The 26,461-nt window shown below is 42.5% G+C and overlaps 1 protein-coding gene across 1 annotated transcript in view; it reads left to right on the forward strand.

Moving 5' to 3' along the window:
* Positions 1-26,461, forward strand: part of Sox6 (SRY-box transcription factor 6) — a 569,660-nt gene that overhangs the window by 525,953 nt on the left and 17,246 nt on the right. Inside the window, 1 exon segment of the mRNA XM_052714601.1 lies at positions 24,708-24,941. Coding sequence (XP_052570561.1) covers positions 24,708-24,941 — 234 coding nt within the window.

Genomic DNA, 26,461 nt, shown 5'->3' on the forward strand with positions numbered 1-26,461 from the left:
ATGAGATTGTGTGAATGGAACTATTGGCCATTATAAAAAGATAAAAGCCTTAACAGCAGAGAAAAATCTACAGAAGGATTGTAGAAATTCCACTCAATACCCACATTGTATAGCTTCAAATACAGTTTCCTAATTACATTTTTTTTAGCAAACATCTATCCAGTGCTCATATGCCAGATAATCTGTTATTTTTACTGCCTCTTCTCATAAATCTTTAAATACTCTTTGAATAAATCATTATTTATTATTATTATTATTATTATTATTATTATTATTATTATTATTATTATTATTATATAGGGTCTTATTATGTAGCCCAGGCTGACCTTAAACACATGATATTCCTACATCAGTCTCCCAAATGCTAGCTATATTCCATAACACCTGGCTGGTATTATTTTTCCCTATTTTACAGGTTAAAAGATTAAGGCTGAAAAAAATTAATAACATGGTGTGGTTGACAATGCCAGTAATGATAGAGCTAAAAGTAGATGGAAGATTCAGGTCCTAGCTTCCATATTATGTATCTGTATAGTTGGATAATTGTAATGCCTTTATTATTTTTTTTTTGAACAAACTTCTTGTGACCTTCCTCAGTAAGGCCCATTTCCTCTCCCCTAAATATAGCTGGTCATGCCATACATCAGTTCTCATGTTACCCCATCACACGGAGCAGCATGCTGATGAGTTTAACAGTAGACAGGCTGTAGTGGCCTAGGAGCTTACAGAGCGTGTGAAAACCTCCCTTCAGAAGCTTGCCCAAAGTTGCCATTGAGACCTCATGTGCCTCTGGGGGACTGTGAGTTCATGAATGGAGTCGAGTTACCTGCACTAATATGGACAGCAGTGCAGTGCCTTTGTGAGGACTTCTGGGATGGGGAGCAGCCTTTTGCTGACTCCAGGCTAGTTCTTGGCATCTGTTCAAGCCTGAGCTGATTGCAAATCCTGCTGGAGTTACAGTTCATGTTAAAGTCAGGATAGTTAGCAGGTACACATAATAGTCTTTCTACTCTGCTTGTTCATTTTCCCCTCAGCGTGAAGATTGGAAAAGGGCTGGAGGGTCAGAGTAACAACAATCAAGTGTATTTACTCCCCACTAAGCCCGTGTGGTCCAACAGAACAAACACTCGGCCAACATTTCTTGAGTGCCTATGGTGTGCCAATCCCCTGCACTAGACCTTGGGTAAACCCTGTGAAGTTAAAATAGTGATGCCCTTCAGTAGCTAGAGCTTAGGGTCAGGGGTGGGGGGGGGGATATAAGATTCAAAGGGAAATCTGTGCATGAGTGTACCTTCTCATCACTGAGAACAAAACTCTAAGAGTAAAATTTTGTGGTCCTCTACGAAGCACCCAGAAAGCAAGCTCTTTAGGGAGCCTGAGCTGAAAGGTGAGCTATGCCTCCAGCTTGGGAGATCACCTCTTTCCATCCATGCATAATCATCTCCAAGTTCCTTCCATCCTTCAAACAGTCATCTCTGCCCTCCTTACACTCCTGGTCCATCCTGTGCAGCTTCTTAAGTACAAAAGTAAGTCACCTAGAAGGCAGGTCCTGTCCCAGCCATGCTTCCCAGGTCTGTGTCTGCCACCATGCCAAGGATGCTATTTCTCAGTAAGCAGCTTGACGGCCTGCTTCACAGCCCTAGGCATGGAGGCAGAGAAAAGGTCACCCAAAGAGGCAGCTGTGCACGTGTATTAACCACTCATCAAAATCAAATGACAAAACCATAAGCAAGGAAAACAGAAATTAGAAATATAAAAGGCAAATGTCTTCAAAATTTTATTTTTAAAGTCCAGCTGTTATTTGGCTTGAATGTGACAAGACAGCATTTCTTGTTCACCGTGATATTTATAAAGCTACGACTTCACTGGCGCTGGGGACTTAGGAAGCATGGTTAAGGTCCTGTTATGTTTAGAAGCTGATGAAGACTTAACTTGTATGGAGCCCACACAACATTTTAACTTCCCTCTAGGATTTGTAAGAATGGGAAGAGTTGATTAGTTGGGTTTGTGACCTTGTATTAAAAATGACAAACGGCTGTTGAACTGTCCATAGACTTTCTGTGTGGTGTTTCCCCTCTCTAAGCTCTTTGTAGGCAAGAGTTCACTTCCTACCCTAATCCTGTGATTTCAAAGTTGAATTTACAATGGAAAGGGCTCTGGCTAGGTTATGGGAGGCGGGGGTTGGAAAACAACTCCTTTGCTCAATGGCTGGAGACAAGCAACTGATGCCCCAGCATAAGTACCTTTCTCTTTTAGAAGAGGCATGTTGGATTTGATTATCTCTGCGTTTCCTTCCAATCCCATGGCTGTTGTAATGGTCTTCAGAAAACACAGTCTGTTTCTAGTGAGGACAATGATATATCCACAGGAAGCTCAGTCAGTTCCATTTAGGTTTTCAATTTCAGAGAAATAAGAGAACAATGCCTTCGAGGATATATTTCTGCCACTTGCTGAAGTGAGTTTTCATGTTCTTTGTGCTTTACTGTTTATTAATGAAAACAGCACTTCAGCAGTATTTGTTACCTATCACAGAGGAGCTTCACCTCCCCCTGCACAAGCTCTCTCCCCATTTCCCTCTCTCTCCATCCTTCTCTCCCCTTTCCTCCCCTCCCTTCCTTCTTCTCTCCCTCCCCCGTCTGTCTCTCTCCTCTTTTCTCCCCTCCTTCCCACTCAGTCCCCTTCTGAGCCTGTGGTTTTACACTGCTCTGCAGCATGTTTGTAAGAAAACACTGCTTTCTCCCGTTTTCTCCTTCACCTTCAACTACGAGCTGTCTAGCCTGGGAGGATCTGTCCCTTGTTTTGATGTGAGGAGCAATGGAATATGCTCCTATCGTTTAGGGACAAGCTCTGAAGATGATCGCCTTTGGCTGAGTTTTATAATCTGCATTGGAATTGGACTAGTGTGTTGTCCTCTGTGTATTAGGCACTCAGGTAGATTTGTTATTTTGTTTGTTTGTTTTTTTTCCAGAGCTGAGGACTGAACCCAGGGCCTTGCGCCTGCTAGGCAAGTGCTCTACCACTGAGTTAAATCCCCATCCCCATCAGGTAGATTTGATGGGAACAGATATTCCATTCCAGGGATTCCCTGTGTAGGTGTGTAGCTCTCAGAAGCTTTCCTCAGCTTCATAAGTGGTGAAATGGATCACAACAAAAGTTACCTTTCTTTTTTTTCTTTCTTTTTTTTGTTGTATTTTTTTTATTTTATAATTTAATTTGATTTTGCGTATCAGCCACAGATATGTCCTCTCCCCTCCTCCCCTACCGCCTTCCCCCCAGCCCACCCCCCATTCCCATCTCCTCCATGGCAAAGACTCCCCTGGGGATTGAGTTCACCTGGTAGATTCAGTTCAGGCAGGTCCAGTCCCCTCCTCCTAGGTTGAGCTAAGTATCCCTGCATAAGCCCCAGGTTCCAAACAGCCAGCTCATGCACTGAGGACAGGTTCCGGTCCCACTGCCTGGATGCCTCCCAAACAGTTCAAGCTAATCAACTGTCTCACTTATCCAGAGGGCCTGATCCAGTGGGGACCCCTCAGCCATTGGTTCATAGTTCATGTGTTTCCATTCATTTGGCTATTTGTCCCTGTGCTTTTTCCAATCTTGGTCTCAACAATTCTCGCTCATACAAACCCTCCTCATTCTCGCTAATTGGACTCCCAGAGATCCACCTGGGGCCTAGTCATGGATCTCTGCATCCAGATCCCTCAGTCGTTGGATGAGGTTTCTAGCACGACAATTAGGGTGTTTGGCCATCCTATCACCAGAGTAGGTCAGTTCGGGCTGTCTCTCGACCATTGCCAGCAGTCTGTTGTGGGGGCATCTTTGTGGATTTCTGTGGGCCTCTCTAGCACTTTGCTTCTTCCTATTCTCATGTGGTCTTCATTTATCATGGTCACTTATTTCTTGTTCTCCCTCTCTGTTCTTGATCCAGCTGGGATCTCCCGCTCCCCTAAGCTCTCTTTCCCTCGAACCTTGTCCTTCATTACTCCCACTCATGTCCAGGTTGTTCATGTAGATCTCATCATTTCTCTGTCATTGGGCGATCCCTGTGTCTTTCTTAGGGTCCTGTTTTCTAGGTAGCCTCCCTGGAGTTGTGCAACTCCTCCTCCTCCACCTCTCCTCCCCCTCTTTCTCCCTATCCTCCTCCTCCTCTTCCTCCTCCTCTTCTTCTTTGAACCTCTGGTTGTTCCAGAGTCTTATATCTTAGGTTAGTTTTACTATCCCCAGAATAAAGCTCTCTGCTTGTAGAATCAGAAGACTGCAGTGTTTCCTTCTTTTCCTTCAAAATGTGTCAGTTACCTTGTGTGCTTGTCCTCTCTTGGTGCTCCCACTTCCCCCTGGGCCCATACTCTGAAGTCTCTGACACTTTGTCCTTTCTCTTGCTCTCTCTGAATCCTTCTTCCTGAAGGGAAAAGACCCATGATACAGGACTCATTGGAGGCAGCAGAAGAAACTGTGGCCTCATCTGAAGTGCTATGGCTACTTGTGCCTTGGAGTGTGAGGGTCACTGGTTCAAGCGCACCAGAGTACAATGCTTTACCTTTCAACACCAGATCCTTAGATCTGGGACAAAGGAGAGAACTCCTGCCCCCTGCCACCCTGCGGCTTCAGCTAAGCAGTTCCTTCTCTGGTCCCTGGTCACTTTGTTCAGATGATCCAGAGTGATGAACTGGCTTGTTCCTGAAAGGCTCACTGTAATGTTCTTACTTCTCTGTTAATAATTTATAGACCAATATATGTCTGCTCCCTTTAACTTCTACCCAAAGGTGCTAGCCTGATTTCTAGACTCTGACAGAATAAGACTTGGGACCATGCTAGATGCCACCCTCCCCTTCACCCAATCGCATGTCTGCTCAAGAGCTAGAGGACTCATATCCCATTGTTTCCTACTAGGCAGTCATTTTCTCTCCACGGTTTTCCTAACCCTGGAGTCAGGAGGTTGATGAAGAGTGGGGTTCTAAACTTTCATCATTACTCACTTTCACTTGAGAAAGTTGACAAGACCTTGTATGTTTTAAATATCCATATAGGTATATAAAAGAGGTATATGAATCAAACATTTACTCATAATAAATAATACATATGCTTTAAAACAATTCTTTGGTATAAATCTAATTTTATAGTTTATCAAAGACGAAAGCACACTTGCAGCTACTGACATGGCTGTGCTTATTTGTTTTTGCAGGAGGAATTAGATCTTGCCTGTGTATTTGATGCTACAAGAGGTGGGGCACCTTCAGCATTTTTCAGAGTTGATTGACACTTGGATTTTATAATTATCAATGCTGAGAAATACCCTCTATCTAAATAGGCAGTACAAAATAGCAGAAGTGTGTTTAGGCTCAGTTCAGAAATTGTTGGAAATTGTCCTAATCCCAAGCTAAAATTTAATTTAGTGATTTTTATGAAACCCAAGTCAGCATCTCAATTGGCAGTTTTTAAAACTGAGCATTCTATTGCAATACAATCCATAGACACACTGTTTGATTGATGCTAACATGTTGACAGATGACGATAGAAAGATAATAAAAGTCTTTGTTTTCTATGATAAAGCCATTGTGTCTCTGTAAGAACATAAAACCGCGAGTACAGTGAAAACATTGATTCACAGCATGCTGTGATCTCAGACCTGAGCAGAGGAGGGAAGGCAGCTCTCAGGTGTTGGTGCCATATGTCCAGTACAGTGTCAGGCAGACAGCCTGTGTTCAGAGCCCAGGCTGCAGTGAACCTACCCGCTACAACACAGGTGGATGCTTCCAGAAACACTTCAGGTCCATTATGTGCTTGGTTTTGAATTAGTTTGAGGTCACTGTGTGTTCAGGAGCCTTTTACTGTTACCACCCTCTTCACAAGCTCTATGTTTGGCTAAATGGTCTTTTGCGGGTAGTGACTCAGAGATTAAGAAGTAGTGATATCATTTAGATGGTTTCTAGTGACAGGGCTGTTGGTTTCTTTAACTCTCTAATTTTACTGCCTTGTAATTGGACTCATTTACCCTTAACACAGCTAGAATATAGCAAGTATCAATTAGGGACCATGTGATCTTGCCATTTGTTTGTTGGTCTGTTTTTCTAGTAGTGAGAATTGAACATGGAGCCTTGTCCATGCTAGGCAAGTGACCTACCACTGAGCTATACCCCCAGCCCAGTGATTTGTGTGTGTGTGTGTGTGTGTGTGTGTGTGTGTGTGTGTGTGTGTGTGTGTACATATGCCAGAGCTGGTGTGTCTTTTCTCAGAAGGGTATCTAGCTGCTAGAACATGTACCAGGAGTAAAGGGTGGAGAAATATACCTATAAGCAGAAAAAGACTTCAGTGAATCAGCAGGTGTATTAGCCAGGGCTGTGCTTCAGGTCTATCATATGGCCCTCTATGGCTGCCTGAAGCAACATGTTGAGGCATCTTAGAGACCCTAGGCAAAAGAACTGTGAGGAACCAGTAGGCAGGTGTCTGAGGCAGGCTGGGCAGTGAGGGAGGCCTGAGATATGGAGAGATAAGTAACAGCTGCAGAGGCAGGGGATCAGCAGAGTTCACAAAGCCCTCAGCTCCGGGCTAACTGTTGTATGAGTATCACAAAAATGTATTTTACTGTGGATATAAACCGTTTTAGAGGTTCCTGTGCACCACTTTATATCAGCTCTCTATATAAAGTGCAGGGCTCTTAAACAAGCAAATAAACTTCTCTTACAGACATATATTTGCTGTGTCTTAAAAGCTCCCAAATAACTTTTAATGTTGGGAGAAAACAATTTCCATTGAACTCTTCAAGTGATAGATGGGCCTGGTGGGGCAAGAGAGTGAAATGTCAAGGGTTTTGTGTAGCTGCGTCCCGATACTTCATAAGGGGAACTCAGCCGGCTTCCCATAGTCGCTGGGCTTGAAGAGCCCAACTACCTGTGAAGAAATGAGCCCCACCCAATGGGTGGTTTCTCTGTGGACTGCACTGCAAAGATCTATCCGTGACAGTGTGTACAATCACCACACACACACACACACACACACACACACACACACACACACACTGATACTCTTCAGACAGAACACTCTTATCCTGAGGTAGAGATGCCTGTCTATGCTATTACTATATCACAGAGTGGTCCCCAACTCTACAGCAAACAAATGACAAGGACTAATACCTCCTACCATGAAAATCAGACTCAAGACAAGAATAGCCAGCGTAAGCTCCCATGAGACTGCTTCCTCAGCCATGAGCCTGTAGCTTCTTGTAAACCAATCTACTAGAGTGATCATGCTCACAGAGGTCTATCTAGCATGTATGCATGGATCCTAAGCTGTGATCTTTGTCTAGGTCCCTGTCCCAGAATCCTCCTCTTCTGGCAACAAGAGCCATTTGGCTTTCTATATGAGGTTGTAACATTCAGGTCAAGCTTAGGTTAGTGGGATTCAAAATGCATGAGGCCAGTTCTGAATGCTCTTGAGATTTTCTTTGCTTACAGTCAGGATTGAACTTGAAACTAACCTTTTAGCCTAATTGGCTCTTTCCTTCCCCTCAAAGTTGCAACTCTGTTTTGTTTTGTTTTGTTTTGACATTGTTTTAAAGAACTAGCACCTATGAAGACCTCCCCATTTTTCTGTTATTGACTTCCTTGGTTTTTTTCTTCATCTTATATTTTACTATCATCTGAGACTATGATCCTTGACATGGCTATAGAATACACATTCATTCAGGATTTTACTCACTTGGGGCTTTCTCCACTCCCCATGTGTAAGAAAGGATTTTAAAAATATATGCCACATTGTTTCTCGAAGAGTTACTCATACAGCTGGGGTTCCATGGCTAGCACACACAAGAGGCAAAGCAGTCTACCATATTTCATATTCAAGCACATCTCTGGGGAAAGAGAGGAAGTGCCCGTTAGAGGAGGAAGCTGCAGTGCTTGTGGACAGCACGAATTCTGGAAGACCTGAGGGTATTGCTGGACATAAGCCTAGGGTAGACAGACAGAAAGGGTGGGGACACTCAGCAGACAGAATAATAAAAACAGACCCAGACAATAAAGCAGGTGGGAAGCTCCAGGAGAATGGAGTCATCCTTCTCACCTGTGTCCTCTGTTCCAATGCTAAGCCTCACGTTTATACTCCATTCACATTTGCTGACTTGAATACCTTCTAGAAGTAGCTGGACTCCCTGTTGCAGAGGGCCTTGAGTGCCAGGGTGAGGAATTTGGACTTTGTCATCAAGTAGACAGGCATTAACCTTTCATTGTTAAAGAATGACATAGATCCAAGAGGCTGAGAGAGATTAAAGAAAGCAACAAGGGGGCTTAGAGCTCAGCTAGTCCCTGAATTCCTCCTCTGTCCATGCTGAGTCATAAGAAAGCCGGGCAGGTGTTAAGTGGGTTTTCATGGGAATCTACTGAAAACAACTATTGTTCTCCTCTCTTCTGAGATGTGGACAAGCCTATCTGCCTGAGTGACAAGTCAGTTTTGGACTTGGACCCCTCACTTAGGAGAGTGAATGTTCCAGATGCTTTTGTCTAGTATACGCTTAAAACATCCTACACATGCTGCCCCAAGTTAGACCATGGTGCCAGAGAGATTGCACAGTAACTATCAGTGTGTACCTATGTTGTCTGCAGATATGCTTAGGATTCGTTCATAAAAAGTAACTGAACTACAATGTAGTGTCTCAAGTAAATATAATATAGGCTTACTTTCATGGCAGAGAAATCACAGTGTCCATCCCATGTTCTGCGGGAAGGTGGGTCCTGCTTGAGAACAAAGTAAAGCAGGGTGAGAGTGGTTCTGCATTGGTGGTCACAGCCACTTAGAGTGCAAGGTGGAAAAGCAAGCCTGAAGGAGCCCTAGGACCTTCTCATCTATTTGTTAGTTTTAGAGCCAATGATCCCAACCCTTTGTCACTCCACTGGGTCCTTCATGAAAACCCTGATATCTGAGTTCATATGATAGCACTGTCTTCCAGCACTGGGGGTGGAGCTCAGTTGGTTGAGTGCCCACCTAGAACACGGAAGCCCAGGCTCCAGTCCCTCTAACTTCATGCACTGTGGGTGGCGGTGGTGCATGCCTGTGACCCAGGACTTAGGAGGGAAAAGCAGGAGGATTGGCTCTTTAAGGCCATCCTCAGCTACTTAGTTTGTTTAAAGCCAGATGACCTGAGACATTGTCTCAAAGGAAGAGAGAGAGAGGAGAAAAAGTCTCTCTTTATTTGGCCCAGCAGCCAGGTTTGGTGGCAGGTCTCACACTAGGAACATGGTGTCGGGGAAGCAGGAGGTATGGAATGACCTTGGGTGGACTTTATGAACATTTACTTCCTTTTAATTTGTATCACACAGACCCTTTGGAAACATATTTGGCTTTGGAGCTTTATTCTGTGAAGGAGTCAATTGTGCCCACCCCCTCCAGCTAACCTGTGTGTTTATTTTTAACCATCTAAAGAACAGAACATGAAATCTAGGAAGCATCAAGGAGATATGAAGAGAGTCCAGAAAGAAGATGGATGCCACTGAGGTCACCTGTTCTGCCCTTGCAGGACTAGAATGAACACAGCCTTGCCCTCCGCCACACACACACACACACACACACACACACACCACTGATGGAGGTTCTTGGGGTTCCAGTCCCTGTTCTGGAATTTACAAGCATTCCCATTCCCCCTCAACTAAAATACTGCAAAGTAGAAACTATTAACCCTCTTATATAGGCAGATGAAATTATAGACTGGAGAAATAATTCACTTATCTAAGAAAGATTAACTGTATAATTCATTGTCAGATCTATAGAAATGCATACATAGCATCTTAGCCATACTGTTTCCCAGTTTTCTCCAAAAAGAGCTGATTGAACCAATGGTCTTTGTTGGAATAGCTTTTCCTATGCTTTCCATTAAAAATCAAGGGGGAAAAATATGTGTGAAAGCTTTATTTTTTAACACTTTGAACCATACAGATATCAGATACCATTAATTATTCTGTTGAGGTTTTAGGATGGAGATATTTGCTGGCTTTTGTAGTTGGAGTCACTACTCTGAGCCTTGGGCCACCTCTTTCTTATACCCTTTACATATGCCAGCTTTGAAAACAAAGTTAGTTTTTCCTGGACCCATAAACAGCATTCTCCCATTCTAATGTTGTAGATGTAACCAACCGTCTCCCATTCTAATGTTGTAGATGTAATCAACCGTTTCTTATTAAATAAGAAACACAGAGCCAATGCAAAGAGTAAAGCCAAGAGATCAGAGTTAAGAGCCTTACCCGCCTGCTGCAGCTAGCCTCTTCAGCCAAGAGACCTCTCCGAAAGAGACCTACTTCCTGTCTGTCTTTATATACACTTTCTGTTCTGCCTTCTCATTGGTTGTAAAACCAACCACATGACTGCCTCGTCACTGCCTGTCTGTATAGACCTCCAGGTCTTCTATGGTTGGTATTAAGATTAAAGGCGTGTGTCTCCAATGCTGGCTGTATCCTTGAACACACAGAGATCTACCTAGCTCTGCCTACCAAGTTCTGGGATTAAAGGCGTGCACCACCAACGCCCAGCTTTTGCTATGGCTCTAATAGCTCTGATCCCTGGGCAACTTTATTTATTAACATACAATTAAAATCACATTTCAGTACAAATAAAATACCACCATATTTCCCCTTTTCTATTTTAATAAAAAGAAAAAAGGAAAAAGGTTATAACTAACATAAGAAAAACTATATACAAAACTACAATAACTATATACAATATATACAAGAAATAAATACCTAAACAATGTCTAGTCCATTTGTATTTGACAAATTCAGAGAAAATAATTCCATTATCTATCCTATTTTGGTTAAGTCCAAAATGTACCTAATTCACTTTCTATCCTAACAAATCTTCAACTATGACTAACTAATCTTCAACTCCCTCAGAGATCCAAGAAGGAAAATAATATTACCTAATAAAAAACAAAAACAGGAAGTACATGCAAGCAACTTCCAAAAAATTTATGAGTTGACAGAAACAGCCAGCTGCCTGGACAGTCACCTGAGGTTTCTCCACAGTGTTGGGGCATCATCTTTAGCCTATAGGCTTTGCGTATCTGACAGACTCATTTGTGAAGTAGGATGTACACAAGGTCAACAGTTCAACCTCACATTGGGTGAGAGCTGTCCATGTACCAGAAACACCTGAATTCCACTAGTGTCCTGTCATGATTCAGGATTTTAAATTCTGGAAATTGTTGATGTTTTTTTTAATTCAGCTGTCCATTCTTCTTGGCTGTGTATATGTGGCTTCATCTCAGCATCCCGTTCTTCTCCACATCCCTCTATTAAATGCCATTCTAGTATTGAGAGGCGTGAGCTTAGTTACTCTTCAAGAATAACTGTTTCAGCTGCTGTTCCACTGCACCTCAGAAGCCATTGGCCCACTGCCTGTTTGGCTGCCTTCGAAGAAAAGGGCACTGTACCTTTTCCGGATTGCGAAGGCCACTTCAGGGATGGTGCCATATTGTCTTGGCCTCAGAAGATGCCTTTTGATAAAGCCATAACCACACTTGTTTTGGCAAGATAATGTCAAAGAGAAAGACTCCCTAGAACAATGAAATAAAGTGAAACACAGGAGAGGGGCCCGTGAGGTTCATTGCTGGGAGTTGCTGGAGCTAAGTATAGAGGTGGCTGAGACAATTCACTGTGCCATTTTCAATCTTTATGCTGATGACAAGTATGTGATCTTGGGGCAGTAACATCAGAGCTGCCAGTGTGCCTTTGTTATTTACTAACTGAGGCTCAGGCGTCATTTGACTTCTCATTACTTCCTGTGGAACAGTAGATGTGTATTAAGTGTTCCTTTTATCCCTTTTATGTACAAGTTCTCCGATTTTATGAGCTTGTCTTACCCTAATTTTATGCTATTCAAGGAAGGTTCCATTGTGTGGTTTTATGAGTTCATGCATGCATCCGTTCACATATTTACACTATTTACACACACCCTACGGTACTGGCAACAGCATTTAGACTTAAGACTCTCAAGAAGTTCAGACCCTCTTACTGTTTTGCCAGGGTTGTCCAGGAAGTGGTGAGGTAGCAGATGAGGACTGCTCAGTGTGGCAAGTCAACAGAAGTAGCAAAAGGAGAAATGACATTGTTTGGCTCTCAAAAAACCGTAGGCATATGTTTTGGGGTTTTTTGTTTGTTTGTTTTTTCCATACACTTGACATTTTTTACATCAGAAATCAAATGGGTACTTAGTTACAGTCCAAGTGCAGAAACTCCCAGATACCAGGAAACAACAGACATGTCTCTAAAATCCCTACTGTGGCAGATAGTTGCTGTGTCCTGCTGTCTTGGTATGTTTCAGCATTTACTTTATGGCTGATTTGCTAGTCCCTGGCGTGAGCTATGACTCGGACATCATGCACTCACTGTATTTGGAGAAGGTAGGCACATGTAACTGGTGATACAGATAAATTAGGGTAAACATCAGGTTAAAACTAGGCATAAGGAACAGGGTATCTCCTATTGGAACCTAGAATGCGTAGTCAAACCTGGCAAACATGTCAGACTTTCATAGGATGGACAGTCCTTAAAATGTGTCTTCAGGGAGTGATTGCAAGATGGGCATGTCATTGCAGGAAAATAGAGAGCTGGGATTCATAGCATGAAAACAATGTGTAGGAACTAGAGGAAGTACACTACTAAAAAACAAAAACGTGCTTTGAGTAGAGCAGCAAGAAATGGCACTGGAGCCATACAGAGAAACAAACTTACCTGCTGCTCTGGGGGGTGAGGTTCATCTGTGGGCATGGGGATGGGTGGGCCATTGGAGAGGCTTAGATATAGGAGTGGCCTGGTCTGAAGTGAATGTGTGACGTTCCTCTCTGTCTGAAGTCAGAAAATGGTATTTCTGTGGAGGTTAAAGTATCCAAACCTGGAAAGAAAGAACACAAACCAGAAGTCTAGATTTTAAAGTAGTGTGGCAGAGACCTGGAGGGCGAGGCAATCAGCAAGGGGAGAATCGGGAAGATGGATCAAGTAATGTCTTGTTTATAAGCTTTTCTTTGCCTTGGTTTGTGCTTCATTTCATATAGTCTATGGTAGGAACAGGACTGGGTGAAGCCAGAAGCTGCTGAGCTGTGTGAATTATTTAATTCACCAGCTTTCAGCAGCCTCCATGTCCTCCCTGGGCCTCTGCTTTTACCAGAGCCTGGTTCCCCTGAAGTCCTAGGAAGCCCAAACTGGTTATTGTCTTATTTCATCCCCAGTGATCTCTAGTTCAAACTGAACGTTGCTTTTCACCTGGGCTCACTGGCACACAAGCCCTCGTGAGCTACAAATGGCATACAGATAAGTGGAATATCCCGTGCTCTGTGCCACTTTCAGGTCATTAAAATACAGAAGCTCAGAAGTCAGCCCGGCTGCCATGGGAGTCTGTAGCTGAAACACGCTAAAGGACTCTGTTCAGCTATCTGTATAAAGCAAATATAACTTGAGAATTAAGGAAAAAAATTAAACCAAAACCTAGAGCAGGAGACTGCTGAGCCACTGGTGAGAATTCCCTTCATTTTGCAAAGCCACGGGCCACATGCACCAGCTCACCACAAAGTCATTAAGCCTTTTTAAGCTCAGATGAAAAACATTAACAAATACCACAAAAGGCTTTAGTATAGCCCCCTTTGTTCATTCACATATGGCACTTTATAACTCCTGCGCCACTCCGCTCGTGTGTTTGTTTAAGCTGCCTCCATCAGGCTGGGCCTGAAAGAACAAAAGACATCTTGAGCAATCCTTAGCAGGAAACGGGCTAATCTAAACATGGTTTGTGACACTTTAAGTAGAATAGAAAGCAGAGGGATTGATTAGCCATTAATGTCCAATTGGCTCCATATGGATGTTGCAATAATAAAGCCTTTTTCAGGGCAGTAGCCGAGTTATTGAATTAGAGTCTATGTTTCCTCAGAGCTGACCTTAGGGAATTCCCTTTTGGTTCTTCTTGTTAATCTTTTAAAAAGAAGGGAGTTTCTAATAGAAAAACAGAGAAGCGCTGTCTACAGTAACGCTCTCATAACCCTGAAATCAGGGGATGCCTTCATTTAGCACCCTTCTAATCCCTGCTGTAATCTCAGTCCTCAGTGCTTTCTGCAAGTGTTCGTGCATCTTCGGGGCAGCATTTCAGAATGCCTTAATTAAGGGCATGAACTTCAAACCCTGCACTGGCTTCTTGGGTGTACTTAGCTATGCAAGGAAGAGCATCCTTACAGGGAGAAACTTACATTCCAGCTGGAGAGTGGTGGCTCTGAAATTCAGTTTTCTCAAATCTCCCCATGCTGATTTGGGAACTTTGCCCTAGAGGAGATGTGCTAGACTGAAAGCTGGCAGACCTGAGTTCTAGGTGTGGCTGCTTCTTATTAGTATGATGGATACTGATTACGACAGAGAATGGTCCCATAAAATCTGGGAGCCTTGGTCCAAATGCTGTCTACCTTCATACCCATACTTCAAAGTATTATGAGGAGGACTGAGGTTGTGTATTTCATGAAAGCACTGTGTAAATATTGTTTTGTGCACAATTACATAGCACACCTAGTATGCTCTCCTGGAAAGTGACTTCTTGCTTAGTCTATCAAAAAGCTAAATTGCTTCCTAAAGGACCATTTTGGAATGAGGACTGATTAACTATTTCTGTATTCAGGGAGGCTTTTGCTTCATTTGTATACTGCATGTGACTGTCTTTCCACCTTTATAGTTTATCTACTAAGTTTCTTGGTATAAACAAGTTCTATAGTTGAAGTAAATGTAGGGTATTTGTCATAATGGAGTTGTAGAATCCTGGGATGAAATGCATCTATGATCTTCCCTACATTGGCAAGTGAAGAATTAATGCCTTAGTCAAAGGACCACAGGCACCCCATCTTCCACTCCTGCACTGTTGGCTTTTAGTTTTTCACCAGTCTCTAGCTCAGAAGAACCAATCATCTATCAACTGTATATGTCTTCCTCAAGTTAGTTCTCCTACAGCAGGCCAGTGTCACTAATCTGCCCAGCAAGGGCCTGGCCTGTAGCTCAGCAGCGAGGCACTTACCTAGCATGTGCAAGGCACTGGGTTGGTCTCCAGCAAAATAAACAAACGAACACACCTAGCCGATGATCTCTAAGACAGAGGGACAAACCATGCCCTGCAGGCCTGGCAGTCTATTTCTCAAACGTGACGAGCAACTGCTTCCTTCATGATGAAGGCTTTCTCAGCCACAGAATGTTTCCTACTAAGTTAACCACTAGGATAGCCAACTCCTTTTCCCATTTTTACTTCCTTTCTTTTGTTTTAAACAAGAAGAAATGAAATTTTAATTTCGATAAGCATTCTTGTAATGAAAGTAAGTTACCATCCTGGCGGTAAGCAGGAACAGAAGTTAGCAAAGGGCTCTCCTGATTGGAGACAGACACTTGTCAACAATGTACTGTCAACATCTGCATCTCTACCACAGCCATTTGGATTTGGTGGGATAAGTGGGATAAGTGTGGTGAACAAACCAAATGTGATTTTTAACCCCTCTTCGCAATAGTCCATCTCCCCCCTCCCCCAGAATTTCTTTCTTATCCACATTACCCCTACTAACCATATAAGAGGCTATCACATGCATCAGATAACTCAAAAATCCCAGAGAGAGAAACCATCGTTTTGTTGACAATGAAGCAGTCTGAAATGCTGTGATTGTGCACTGTGCTATGGAGCCACCTAACGCTGGTCCCACTGCCATTTCCTCATAAGCGACCAATGATAGCTTTTTGACCCTTCCTAATGATGTTGTTTTGGTGAACAAGAATGTCTTTGAGTTAACCATGACCTGAAAAACATTTCTCAGGGCTCCTAGGAAAAATGTTCAGAAAAAAATCATTCTGTAAGTTGGTTGGCTTTCCATTTTACAATTTTATTGCTTTTATTTTTTATTAAACAGATTTTAAAACATTTTTCTTTGGGCAGTGTCCTATTGTATATATACTTTACTCATTTTCCAATTATTTCAAATTTTGTCTATTATTACTCGAACTTCTATGATATTTTTAGACAAATTTTTGTTTAGTTTGGAGAGGCGCTTGGGAGTGAAACTGCTGTATTAGTGGACAAACCGCCAGGAAATTATTTACTGTTCCACACCTCTGCTAGTTGTCCCTGTGCTTGCCGACATTTTGTTTCTAAGCCTTTGTAACCAATGTGGAGCGAGAGCTCATTGTGGTTTTAATTTGCATTTTCCTGATGATTAATTATACAGAACAGCTTTCCCTGCCTTCATTGGCTGTATCTTCTCTTATGAACTGTTGTCTTTTGCCCTTTTTAAGATGAGATGTTTGCATTTACCCATTTGTTTGTAAGGAATGGACAGTTGCTCTTGGCTCACAGTCGGAAGGTAGAGTGGATGGTGGGGAAGGCATGGCAGGGGCGTGAGGTGGCTGCTCACTGTCTGCAGTCAGGAAGCAGAGAGAGATGGCTGCTCTTACTGTGTTGTTTCTGTAGCTGTTGTGTATATATTCTAGATGGAAAGTCTTACCAGACAAATGCATTGAATAATTTTCCCCAGCCTGTTCTTTACATTTGGGTATTTATTTGTTTATTTTCTGTTTTCTGAGACAGGGTGTCTCTGTTGCCCAGACTGACATGGAATGCATTTTGTGGCCATTCAGGCCTGGCACTCCTGAGGACCCTCCTTCCTCAGCCAGTGGAGTAGTAGGATGACAGGCATTCACATTCAACGATGTGAATAGCTGGCCTCACATTCAACGATGACTCTTGACGAATGGAATTTTTTTTCCTTCTTTTTTATTAAGAGATTTTCTATTCATTTTACATACCAACCACAGATTCCCCTGTCCTCCTTCCTCTCACCCCCAGCCTTCCCCGACAACCCAGCCCCATTTCCCACCTCCTCCAAGGCAAGGTCTCCCATGGGGAGTCAGCAGAGCCTGGCACATTCAGTTGAGGCAGGTCCAAGACCCTCCTCCCTGCTGGAGAGATGGTTCAGCCATTAAAGGCTAGGCTCACAACCAAAAATATAGGAGCTTTTATTTTGATGCAGTTCAATAGGTTGCTTTTCTTACAAGCTTAGAGCTATATGTGCCATGGAAAGACTCCTTTAACTCACAGTCACTCTACAATATTGCTCTTTATTTTGTGTGGAGTGTTATAATTTTACTTTTGATTTTAAGTCATAACTCATCTCAAATGAATTGTTGAGTGTGAGGTGAGAGGTCAAAGGTCACTCTTTTCACTGTATTTATTCCCTGGCTTAGTGCTAGTTGTTGAAAGTCTGTCAGTTCTCGTTGTGGCTGCCATGGTCTCTCTACTAAGGTCTGCTAAGTCCTCCAGCTTTGCCGAAGCCTGCCTTGTTCCTCTCCTTGCTTTCCTGTTTGTGTGAGTTTTGAAATCACGTGTCAATATCCACAAGAAACTCTTTGAGGAATGAGTAGATTTGTCAAGTACTGATAACTTAATAATGTTGACTTTTCTGCTTCACGACTATAGTGCATTCTTGATTTATTTAGGCCTTCTGATAGTCCAAATGTTTTGTTTTCAGTATAGATGTCTTGAACACGTTTTGGTTGAATTTAGTATTTTACTGTCAGATATTATTATACATGTAAATTGTCTTTGAGACAGGGTCTCACTGTGTAGCCCTAGCTAGCCTGGAACTCACCGTGTAGACCAAGTTAGCCTCAAAATCACACATCCACCTTCCTTTGTCTCCTAATTTCTGGGATTACGATTGATTTCTGTGTTATTTGATGTCATAATACTGAAAAATTCACTTATTCTAGTAATTGCTTTATAGATGCCTTAGAATTTTCTTTGCAAACAATTATTTTGAACAGATTTTGGCGTGTACTCTTCTCTAAACTGTGTTTCTGTTGCCTGTTGACTAACGATGGTAAAGAGCAGCCATTCAGTGTGGTGTGAGCTGTAGGTTTCTTTTTTTTTTTTTGAGACAGCGTTTCTCTGTGTAGCTTTGCGCCTTTCCTGGATCTCACTCTGTAGACCAGGCTGGCCTCGAACTCACAAAGATCCGCCGGCCTCTGCCTCCCGAGTGCTGGGATTAAAGGCGTGCGCCACCACTGCCCGGCAAGCTGTAGGTTTCTTAAATGCATTGAACAGAATGAGACAGTTCTCTGCTCTTCTGCCTTCTTGAGTCCCTTTATCAGGAAAGAAGAGTGAGTTTTGTCAGTCCCCGTTTCTGAGTCTGTGTTAGTCATGCTCTCCTCCTTGTTATAAGAGAATAAAAGAAGTTTATTGTTAGAGTTTTAAGTTTTAAACTAATCTTACATTCCTGAGACTTAAAACTCAACTTAAGACGATCGCCCTGTGATGGACAAGTGTTCCTTCTTCCTCAAGTCTTATTTGTGATGATGGTTGGAAAATTCCTTGTGACTCCATGGCACTAGGAAAAAATAGGATTAGATTTTTCAGGGAGGTTTCTGGCTTATATTCAAATTTCTTCCTCAGCTCTCAGAGAATTCATGCTTTCTACTAACTGAGTAAATTTTAGTAACTGTGTCTTTCAAGCAATTTGTTCATTTCATCTAAGTTGTCAGATTTAGGAAAATTCAGTCATTGATAATATCTCTTTATTGTCTTTTTAATGTGGACCCACAGTGAAATTCCCTCTTTCAATGTAAATATTGATGTTTTGTTTTTTCTTTCTGTCTGTTGATTAGTCTGAAATAGGTATGCCAATTTTATTGATTTTTTTCAAATTACTAAGCCTTTGCTTTTTAAAAATTATTTTTATTGTGTCTCTCTTCTATTAAAATCTCTGAATTAAAATTGAGTTATTTAGTGCATTTTTATCTAACCTGACTTTGAATGTAATGGGCTTAGGTCGTATAATCTGCATTTTAAAAACATCCTCTCTGCTTCCATGTTGCTTCTTCATGCCTGCCTCCCTTGTGTTGAAAGCCTCCCTCTGCTCTCTGCTGATTGGTCAGCTGTATTTCTAATGATTTTCTGGTGGTGTGTCCAAATCCTCAGTTGTTCTTACAGTTTAATTTTTGCCACTTTAGTGACTTAGTTCCGTTTGCTGAACCACTGCACTATTGCTTACCCATATTTAATCTCCTTATCATTCATATGTTGAAAACCCGAGAGATGTGCCCTTTGCCTGTGGAATTCAGGGTGCAGAACTGGAAGCCCCAGTCTGCGTTCTGACACAACAAGCAGCATTGACAGGCTTTCTGTTTGCATCTAGCCACTCTGTGATGCATCCTGGGAAGCATCTTCACGTGGAAAATCTGCAAAAACAGGATTTTATTACATGAACTTCCCTTCCTTCTAGGATAAAGGCCTCTACAGTTTCTGCTTGATTTTGTTAGCTCTCTGGTGTCTTCAGCTTGCTGCCCAGATTTCAAGTGTTTATCTCTTTCAGGTTTGGTCTGATAAAAGCTATCTGCTACTACTAGATGCCAAGGTAGATTTTTTTTTTACTTCAGTCTTTTTCATTCATTCTGACAAAATGTAAGTTTTAAAAGCCTTTTAGAAAGTATTTAGGCACCTTCCTTCTCTCTTCCCTGTGTGAGTTCACAGTTAATCACTGAGACTGGTGGTATTCGCTCATTTAGCTTCTGCTTTGATCTGCTCTAGAATACATTTGTTCTCCTCAGCTTAAATACCTTAAAGGCTTCTGAGGTTGGCATTCAAGGTGCTTAGAAATCCAGCGCTGTTTATTTTTCTAATTTCATCTGTTAGTACTCCCCTCCCCTCACCACAAACCCTAGCCAATGCCAGCGTCTTACTGTGCTCCAGCTGCAAGTCTGTCTTTCTTCCTCCTGATTCCCTGGAGCACTGTGACACCGTGCTCACGGAGTCCTGCCCTTCTTTAAGGGTTCAAGCAGTGCTTTATCTCTGAAGTCTCCCTGTGATGCACCTCTGGCCACCCTAAGGATGCTCAAAACTGCTCTTCTCTTTTGCAGTGTTCGGAAATCACCCTTGTTAGCACTGCTGTATAACTTTCAACTAGGTGTGCTTCCCCATCCAAACAACCCCCTGAAAAATTCTGTGCTGTTTACCTCTGTGGAGACCTATCCTGGTGCTTCCAGTACACTGAAAATTTTTCGTGAGTTTGCTAAATTAATGTGTAAGGCTGAGTATCAAGCATACAAATATCCAGAATGTCTTCCTAGAGAAAACTTCGTATATACACAAACCCACACTGAACACTCCCTCACCCAGACAGCCCCTGGGATTTACCCAGGAAGGCCCCGTTGTAAGATTAGTTCAGGACCATTGCCATAGGCTGTGATGGGGAACTGGGCCTTCTTAACAACCCACCTGGAAAAACTCAGTTTTCTGTCTTCTCTAAATCACTCACTTCACAGCTTCCTAAGGAAATCTTTGTCTTGGCAGCTTCCATCCTCTCCCTGCAGATCTTTGTTTACCTGAAATTTTGTATTTACACAGCCTTCTCTGGAGATGAAGGATGAGTTAACCAACACAAGGCCCCCTGCCTCAGTGCAGGGACACTGTCCAGAGCAGGAGGTCCCAGCAAACAGGGTCTTCAGCCTCCTGGTGGGTGCTGCCGTCCTCCTGGCCTTCAGTAGCTGTCCTTGGGGCTGCTGATGCTGGTCAGTAAAGACTCAAAGGTCAGCAGGGAAGCTGTGGTCCTGGATGTGTTGTGGTTGTGGGTCTAAACTCCTTCCAGCCATTTCCTATGCCATCCTCTTGACTTCACAAATCTTTCCTCTGATGTTAAAAGTCCTTCATCCAACAGTGAGTGATCCCTATCAGAATCTGGTGCTGGATTCTGATGTAAGAATTGATTATTTAAGAAGAAAATACTTTTCCTTATGCACTTACTGATATTTTCAAAAATGAATAGGCCATGGCATACCTGATATATAGAATTTAAAAGTTACTTAAAACAGAGGTCAATTTGGGATTTCTAGTATATAGATTGATAGAATATCTTTTGAAAATAATGTATAGTGTCCTGTAAAACATTTTATATATTTTTAAAGAGATTTTTAAAATGTAATTTCCATTTTTAATCTCTGAATTTATACATGTATAGTGTATGTATTTATTTCTAGGGCTATAATAGTCCCCAACCCTCTTGTATCATAAAGGAGATTTTAGGAAAGTTTAGTAACACCCTCACCTCTCACATCTTTGTGAAATCCTTTCCCCACTTTTTTCAAATCTAGAGCCAAAGCTCAAGTGATAGATGAGTTGCCATCTTTCAATAAAAAAGAAAGTGATACCAAGAGATGTTTCCTATCAAAAGGTTTGGCCCAAGAAGTCTTTGTTAGAAAGCATCTTTCTGCATAGAGAACTCTAGATAGCTTCATAGAGCTGTGTTAGGTGCAGCCACTGTAAAACATGGAAATAGAAGATGCCCTCAGCACATCCCCGTGGAGCATCTGTAGTTTGGTACTGTGTTTCCTCTACCAACCTGAACACTAATCTGGGTATTGTAAGGTCCGGGGAAGGACTTCCCCTTTCTAGGATATTAGCAGTAGTGAGTCCTGAGGGAGGGGCTAGCTGTCATGTGCAATGTAAGCTGCTTGTCACTTGTCATTGATTGACTGTCTAGTTAAGAAGGAGAGTGACATCTCAGATATCATTTATATAGTCGTGAGCTACCTTAGATGTGAAAAACAGGAGAGAAAGGATATGAACATGAGGAGGGGAAGGAAAAGGAGGAGGAAGAGGAGGGAAGCCAGGCAAACACATATGTCCAGCTGTGGTTTGCAGCGGGGCCTGGGCACAGCAGATTTGTACCACATTCAAAGTCACACTGCAGTAACAGCTAGTCAGGTGTCACATTCAGTTCATGATTTTAAGCTTTGGTCTCCTTGGATAAATCTCTTCTTCCAAATCTTGTTTTTTCCTAGTAGTATTCCCAGTTTAAGATGTCCCCTCCATTTTTCAGCTCATTCCTTCTGGAAGAGAAAAGAGGTGACAAGAAAAAGAGGCGGGGTGGGGATAGGGAGGGGGACACAGTGTCCTCAAGTACTGACTGTCTCCCTCTTACTTTGTGTTGTGTAGTGGTGTGCACTGTGCTTGAGTTTTTCAGTCTGGATTCATCCTTGGAGCCCTCAAGCTGCTCTCTGGGACTGATGGTGTAGGTGGTGCACACTGGGGAGGACAAGGGAAGACTTGGGTGGAGGAAGAAGCTGATCTGTGTCTCTTGCAGGATGCAGAGTGTCACTGGAGCTCCTGAAGAGAGGAATAAACGAAGGCTGAGTAGCAGCCTTAAGCAGGGTGGGGTGGGGGGTAAAGGGGGTGGGGGGTGGACAGAGAGGAGAGAGAACTGGGCACAACTCTAGAAGAATCTATATCAGTATCAGTAGTGTGGTGTGGAATATATGGAAGGTCTCTGGACTAAATTCTAAAATCCCACCATGATTTCTTTCAGTCTGTGGGGAGGGTAAAGCATCCCATGTCACCATGAAATAACACTGCAAAGGAAGAAGTGAGACGCTGCCTATTGGGTTTGCTAGTAGAGAGGAAACTCCAGCAGTGAAGCAGGTCCTGAGTGTTATTCACCTGTGGCATAATAGTTAACTTAGAATAATACTGAAATGCTTCCGCATCTGACATTCTCCACAAACCTGTCTCCTTTTATGTGTACACATGCCAGTATATAAATTGCTGCATCCATGTCAGTTGTAAAGTAATGGCACCAAGGGTGTCATAAATTACCGCAGTGATCCTCAGGAGAAGACACTGTCGTATCTGAATGAGTGTTTCGCTTCCAGAGTAATGCATGCCTTCATCTGGCCCAGCAGTCAGCATATTGCCCCATGTTGATGGATATTGTCAGCTGGAAGCTACACTGCATTTCACTGCACAATAAACATGGCTGTCAAACCCACATAAAGTGAAATCAATTTATCCTGTATGGTCAGTGCATTTTAAATGAAATTAATGTACTGTGGGTATGGTGGCAAAAAGGTAGCATATTAGTTATGCATCTTGGGATCTGAGCCTTTCTGAGTAACGCATCATTCTGTCTAGTGGGCTTGAGGAAGGGTTGTTTATAAAATGTGTGCTATTTTTTCATAATCTTCAGAAAGTGGTCTCATTGCCCCCCTTCATGTTGAGGGAAAAATTCACAATATTACCCAAATTCTGTCCTTTTATCCTGTCTTTTGTCTGTAGTAAATGATGACCATATCTTCCAAATAATAGCACCCTTTAATGTCCTAATTTATTACTGGCTTTGACACAAACAAATTGCTCCTTAAGCAAGGTAGGACAGAAGGGCCAGAGATTGATGGGGCGTGTTGCTCCTGCAGAACTCCACTGCCTGCACTGAATGAATTTTTCTTTAAAAAAAAAAAAAATGGAGGTGGTGGTTTTAATACATACTGAATTTGGGGGCAGGATTTCTAGTTTGTGTAGTAGGAACACCGGCTGAGGCTACCAATTGTATATACTTCACATTTTACCATAGAACTTCTCAATCTACATAGAGATGCTCAGTAGTTAAGACAAGGCAAAGCATACATCAGTGTGTCACACTTGTGGGGTGTATGAAAATGGGAGAGCCTCATTCATTCATTCATTTAACACACTTTAGTAATTAGAATTATGTGTGCCAGATACATCACCAGATCCCAGGAATACTGCTGCAAGTAGGCCTCAGCCTCCACCCTGGCCTGGAGGAGTTATCCATCCTGTGTACTAATAAGCTAGGTCTTCAGAAAGTGTCATCGTTTCATAAACAATAAAGAAGTCCTTTTAATCAACAGAAACATATATCAGGAACCATGAAACAGTATTTCTTAGTCTACTATTTTTGCATAAGAATTGAAGACCAATTACTTTTTACTTAATGAATATTTACTATGTCGTTTGGGAGTTACTAATATACAAGTGTGAAAATAGGAGAGTTGCTAACTTTAGGGATTTCACATTCCAGGGATGGGGTGGAACTGTCAGAAGGAGACAGTCACATAAGCAGTAATTACTTCAGGCCATGAGCCTGGAGGCCAGAGGAGCCAGTGCATCCTAAATGGAGATCCTCATCATCATCTTGTAGCCTGAATACCCTTCCTGGTTTCCTTTCATCCTCTCTCCCACTTACCGGCTGATTCCAGTTCATCCTTCCAGAGTCAGCTGAGATGTCATGTCTCCCAGGATGCACTGGCTGACTGACCATCCTGCCTTGTGTTCTCTTGGTGTCCTGCTAATTCCAGTCTTGCAGAATTTTCCACATATCTGGTCGTGCCTCCCTGGACTGTGAGCTTCTTGAAGGCTTTATTCACCTTTCGCTGCCTAGTGCATAAAACTTCCCTTATAAGTGATTGCTCAGTGAATACATTTCATTGAATTAATTCATTCCTAAAACAGCAGCAATTGAATAGGACTTGAAAGACAGTGGTATTAGCATGGAGGAGTAGAGGCCTCTGGGACAGACATTTGGGGGCACACGTAGTTTGAAGCGGCAGATTTTGGGAAATGACTGGTAAGAGTTTGTTTTAGAAGGAAGGCATTACATCAGGAGAGTCCGCCAGCCCAAATCTTACTTTCTTACTACCTACAACTTACTGTAGTGTGTGGCGTAGAGACGGAACAACGTGCAAAATCATTTCGGCCTACTGTCTCTGACCCTGTGTCAAAGGCTTATGGAAGCATCATCTAAAACTGTCAGGGTCCGAAAGGTCTCTTAGAACAGAAGACGGGCCTGGGGGCAGCAGTGGAGTCAGGCAGAAAAGGGTGAAATGGCCTCGTAATCATGCTTTCCCCGTCTTGTTCTTCCTGCCCTAACATCATTACAGGAAGCAAAGCAGTGAATGGCTCTGCAGCTAAACTACAGCAGTATTATTGTTGGCCAACAGGAGGCGCCACTGTGGCTGAAGCACGCGTCTACAGGGATGCCCGCGGCCGCGCCAGCAGCGAGCCTCACATCAAGCGACCAATGAATGCGTTCATGGTTTGGGCGAAGGACGAAAGGAGGAAAATTCTTCAGGCTTTCCCTGACATGCATAACTCCAACATTAGCAAAATCTTAGGCGAGTGCTGCAGCCCAGGTGGCGCTGATCTCTTACCCTACAAGGAGCGTGGGGTGGGTGCAAGGGTGGGAAGCAGGGGCGGAAGTGACTCCCTAAGGGAAACCGATTGACAGGGGCAAATGAAATTCAAGCAAGTGCCCACAGCAGCCTTGGACATTTTCTGTCAGAGTACCACGACACCATAGTTCAGGTGAAGGGATGTTGTTGCATCTACTAAGACAAGGCCTGTAAACTTTCTTCTTGGACAGAATTATCAGGGTAAGCCTGGCTAAAAACTTTAATTTAGAGCTAAACTTCTTAGAGTAATGTGCTTACATTGTAAATGTAGCAACTATTGAGTGAGGTCACAGGACTCACAGGGCCAGGCAGCCCTATAAACACAGACCTTACAGCCCAGGTTCACATGGTCTACTGGGAGAATTCACCAAGTACTAGGGGTACACCCCAAATGGTGTGAAATTCATGGGGTGCTGAATAATGTCTCTAATGACAACTTGAAGACTTGTAAAATAAAGCTACATTTAATCTGACACTGTATGCCTAGTTCAAATTTCATAGCCGTGAGCTGAGCTGCAACCTCAGGGCAGAGCCTTGCCTTGCCAGCACCGTCCTCCGGGTTCCCAGGCTTAAACTCAAGCCATATTCCATCAGGGTAAGCTTGCCTAGCATAGATTACACAGTTTGGAACTGTTGTGCTCAACATATTGAACATATTTTATTCAACATGCAGCATTACAGTCAACATGTTTCCTCTTTTGAGAGAAGAAACACAGACGGCCCTGTTCTGTTTAAGCTGCCATTGTAGAACAGAACCCAAAGGAGCTACGTAAGATGCTGGAAAGCACCAGGCTTAAACTGTGGCTTTAATTCTTTAAATGTTTTCTTCAAGAGCAATAAATATTTAACCTGAGTAAATACCAGTGATCTGGGCACACACAAATACACGTGTTTTGTCACAAAATAAATGATTTAACTTGATTCTGAGACATTACGAGGCAGGAGTCTCTAAGAAAATTTAAAACATACTTTGGACCAAATAGAGGTAGAACATGGAAACACAGGCTTTTTGCTTTTTGTTTGTTACTTTTGAATTTTAAAGTAAATGCTAAATATCACTTCCATTTAGAGAAATTTCAATTTTAGGGTTTCAGAGATAGACAGAGGGATGATATTCTTTTTAATTTAAATACAAGCTAAAAATGTTCCTAATGGGCAGAATATATATATATATATATATATATATATGTATATATATATATATTCTAAATTCAAAGACATATAAAAGAAATCAGTGTTACTCCAGCCTCACAGCTGCTGATAACTTCATGTTTGTTTCTTGCCATTTCGGTAGCAGCATTTGTAAGCTTTCAGATGGGCACAGACGCCCTCTGTTTCCATCTTGGCAGCCTTGAAGAATCTCTATTATTGATATGCATCCTGTAAAAACATTATGAGGAACATAAAAAGTATATTCATTAAAATGTAAACTGTTATGCACGAGCATTTCCCATTTCAAGGGT

The sequence above is a fragment of the Peromyscus californicus genome, unplaced genomic scaffold (genome assembly GCF_007827085.1).
Source record: "Peromyscus californicus insignis strain IS unplaced genomic scaffold, ASM782708v3 Scaffold_4__1_contigs__length_199733344, whole genome shotgun sequence".
Classification (NCBI taxonomy): Eukaryota; Metazoa; Chordata; class Mammalia; order Rodentia; family Cricetidae; genus Peromyscus; species Peromyscus californicus.